Source organism: Triticum dicoccoides, chromosome 6B, assembly GCF_002162155.2.
Source record: "Triticum dicoccoides isolate Atlit2015 ecotype Zavitan chromosome 6B, WEW_v2.0, whole genome shotgun sequence".
Taxonomy (NCBI): domain Eukaryota; kingdom Viridiplantae; phylum Streptophyta; class Magnoliopsida; order Poales; family Poaceae; genus Triticum; species Triticum dicoccoides.
Window position 1 is genome coordinate 50,448,835 of NC_041391.1, and position 3,961 is coordinate 50,452,795.

The following is a 3,961-nucleotide window of genomic DNA, read 5'->3' on the forward strand; positions in this document are numbered from 1 at the left end:
CCGCTGGGCCGCCGCCAGCCGAAGGGCACCCGCCGCCACCCCTGCCCCCGGGTCAGGAGGTGCGCGTGCGGGGTAAGGGAGAGCCCGTCGCCGCCAGCCCGCCCGGCCAGATCCGGGGGCGCCGCCGGCGGCGGCGGGGGGGAGGGGCACGGGGGAGGAGGAAGGAGAGGCGAGCGGGGGGAGCCGCCCCGGCCGCCCCCCGGGGAGGCGGCGCGGGCGCGGGGTCGGGGGAGGGGAGGGAAGGGGCCGAGGATCTTTTATCTAGAATGAATCTAGAAGAGACGTATATGCAAATTTTAAAGAGTTAAAGTATGCATATTCTAAAGAGTTAATGTTGTGTATACACACTGAAAGAGAAACAACTAGCAGATGCATAAAGGATGTAAAGCATGGCTCGGCAAGTGAGCAAGCATAGAAAAATTCCTCACGGATGAGAAACAAACAAACATATGTATAAATAAATAAAAAGTATAACTCAACTACGTTACTACTATGTTGGTAACTTATACACAACCAAGCCAATGATACTACCATAATTTATATATTGCTTGAACCAAAAAACAGTGATGCGTATTCATTCATTCATAGAAGAAACTGAACGTCCAAAAGGAAAGGAATGCTCAGTTTTAGTTAAAGTTGAACCATGCACATACAAATATAGAAATTGAACCAAAACAGGGGCATGCATGATAGGCTAATTGGTGGTGGCTGCTGTTGTTGCTGTTGTTATTGTTCTAGCAGCATACTAGCTAGAAATCTAACAAGTACTAGTACTCAAAGAGGAAGAATTTTACTAGAGAAAGGAAATAAAAACAAGGACTCCCTGAGAATATAGACAATGTGAGGTGGCTTAGTGATCCGAACATAGAATTATGCATTCACATAATAACGTTACATACATAGTAGTGGTGAATCCAGGCTCTCCGAGAATGCATTAGCCCAATCGATTTGCTTCCGCGAGAGGCACGGTCATGGCTCTTTTGAAAAAGAAAAAAAAACATGCTCCAGCGGTTTTTTCGTGAAGAAAATTCTTCAAAACCTATCAACATGGGATCTAGTTTTGAAGATCTCGATGCGAGGAATCAAATGGTGAAAACGGTTCGAGATTCGGACGCACGGTTTAAGAGATAAAACGTTTTGAATAAACAAATCTACGAAAAAGGTAAAAACTCCCAAGTTGTGATAAGTGACGAACATGCAGTGCGCCACTTGTCGCAACATAGGAGGTGGGAGTGACTCTTACAAAGAGTGCTCTTTAATTAGTGATTTCGGAAGACAGGCGAAAGAGAGAGTGGAGGATGGGCCACAATTCCTGTCTCGGGAACACAAAAGAAGAGTGGTTCTATGGTGGGCTTTAAAATGGCCTTTGGCCCACCAAATCACCAATGATGTATAATGTTGGTTGAAGATATAAAAAGACCGCTGTGAAAAATGTAAAAATAAATATCAATTTTTCGCTTATTTGACGTTAACTCCATGTTCGTGCATGGCAGTTGCTCAGCGCATACAAAGCTCGTCTATGACCAAAACAAATGGTGTCGACTCCCACCTCTGTGTAGATCCCGCGACCAACCTCCTCTCTTTCCTCATCATGCTGCCTCCATGTGTCGCAAGTCCATCTAGTGCCGCCATACACCATTCCTGTGCAGGAGACATTGCATCGCAGCCAATTCCGGCATGGAGTTCCGCATCACCAACGCGCTCACGTCGAGCTCGGGGGGATATGCAACCAATAGCGGGATGAGAGATGGGGGGTGGGCGAGGAAAGGAGGGGAGATGAGGGACTGGCGGGGGAGGAGACGGTTGGCACGACGCCGGTGTAGCGCCACCGTTTGCCGACGAGAGACGGCAAGTAGAGTCGTTGCCGTCAGGGGTGGTGGCTGCAACAACAGCTGGTTGAGGAAGGATAGTCTACGGTGGTGAGGAAGATAGGGAGGAAGGAAAGCCCGCATTGGCGGCTTGAGTCGGCGACCTGACGAGGATGCCCTTTCTGAGGTCAACTTGGTCAAAACCACCCTTGTTGGCGAAAACTGGCTTAGGCCAAGCTGAGGGTTGAGTCTTGAACGAGATGGAAAGTTGGAGGGTGTGCAATAACTGGTTTCGGGGTTGAGGGCTGAAACTTACACATAGGGTTGAAAAATGGACTTCTCTAAAATATTGTTAGCGGGACAACAAGTTACTCGGAAGATAAAGTACAACTGGATCTTCACAATGTGGTGAGAACGCAATGCACGATCACATTTTCACAAAAATATGTAGGATCAAACAATTCCGTAGTTTTCCTGCATTTGTGATGCAACATACGTAATTGTTGCAAAGCATTTGCGTTGCTTCAGTAGTCCTCCTCTCTTTGTTTTTCTTCAGAAAATGATGGAGTGAATCTTGCACCGTAGACTGCTCTCTTTTGACCGGGGATGGATTGAATCATTGATCTTTTATCTACAGAAGAAATGAATGGCCCACAGAAGCATCTCAGTTTCTCTGAGAGCGGCAGTGCGACCACGACTCCATCCGTCGTGCTTGACTTTGACGGATCATGCTTACTTCTCAAGCATCCTGTCTGTTATCACCATGAGCTGAGGGATCAAAACAAGATGCTCTCGGCTAAATGCACAAACAAACTATAGTGGGAAACACAACACAGGAACAAACTGGATCTGCTGACAAACCTCGCCAGACCCTATAATCCAATTTAGTAAACTCGAGAACAATGAACCCCTTCAGCAAAATCAGTGGAGGAGCCATGCTAACTAACAAAAAAAAAAGAATATACGTAGTTCATGCATGGCGCCGCTTGCATCGGATGTTCTGGTAGTTCATCCAGCAGCTACCATCTATGTCTAGACAGAGCAAGAACAGGCATGGCATAGCATAAACATCCATCTACAAGAAGTGGCAACCAACGATCGTCAGATGACTTGTTCCTCCTAATTAAAGAGGATCAGACCCTTGGGCTGCCACCCTCCTTCAGCTTCACGAGCCCAGCCACGGCACTGATATTTTCACTGCAAAACATGCAATACAAACTAATTCAAAACAGAAACAAGCTAGCTGATCCTCACAAGCGGAAGTTATGAATGGCTAAAGAGGATCAGACCGGCTGCTCATTGGGGTGCTGCCCCCCTCCTCCTTGACCGTGATCTGACAATTGTTAGGCAAGAACTGGTTAAACTGGCGGATCAGCTGGGGGTGTCCTTCTAATGCCTTTTCCATGGCACTGGCCGAATAACGAATTCTGCACAACTAAAAGGATCACCTTTAATCCATCATAACTCAAAACAGAAAGAATCGGTGCTGTAGATGCTACTGCCCATGCATCACCGACCTATAGGTCCTGAAAATGCGCAAGAAATTGACAAACTCCTTGTGCTTGTCAGGTTGGTCTGCCAAGCTGTCGTTCACAAGCCTGACGTAATTGCCCCAGTGGCCGGTACCCTCCAGACAACGCTTGCCATTGACAATACACAGCTTTCGTGAGCGCAGCGGCTTTGGAGCCATCCTATTCAAGTAGTGCTTTCTTGGGATCGATCTTCACAAACAAGGCGATCAAACATAGGAAAACATCAAAAAACAAGGACATTTGATCAGATTTACAACAAGACAACAGAATTTATTTGTCAAAAACTCAAAATGCGACAAGTCAACTGCTGCTTGCATGAGAAAATCAGAAAGAAGAACCCAGAAAGAACAGTTGCTTTAAAGCGTGTTCTGTTTTTTGTATTAATGATATATAGAAAACACTTGCTGTTGCCTGTTTGCTTACTTTCTGTAACAGGGTACACAGTTATCTCCTCGATTGACAAGATATCGTGAAACATGTATTCATTACTTCTGCCACAAACATCAGACTATCTATTGACAATAATGTGGTCACTCGACCATCTCTGTTTGTAAGTACTTTTCCCAATTGGGTTTTTGCTCTGATACAACTAAAAAAAATCTGGATTCAAAAGTGACCAAC

General features: G+C 46.0%; 1 protein-coding gene across 1 annotated transcript in view; it reads right to left on the reverse strand.

Moving 5' to 3' along the window:
- Positions 1-2,595: 2,595 nt before the first annotated feature.
- Positions 2,596-3,961, reverse strand: part of LOC119323295 (GRIP1-associated protein 1-like) — an 8,718-nt gene continuing 7,352 nt past the window's right edge. Inside the window, exons 6-8 of the mRNA XM_037596904.1 lie at positions 3,326-3,529; positions 3,098-3,235; positions 2,596-3,005 (exon numbers count right to left, since the gene is read on the reverse strand). Coding sequence (XP_037452801.1) covers positions 2,942-3,005; positions 3,098-3,235; positions 3,326-3,529 — 406 coding nt within the window. The 3' untranslated portion in view covers positions 2,596-2,941. The remainder of the gene's footprint in view (positions 3,006-3,097; positions 3,236-3,325; positions 3,530-3,961) is intronic.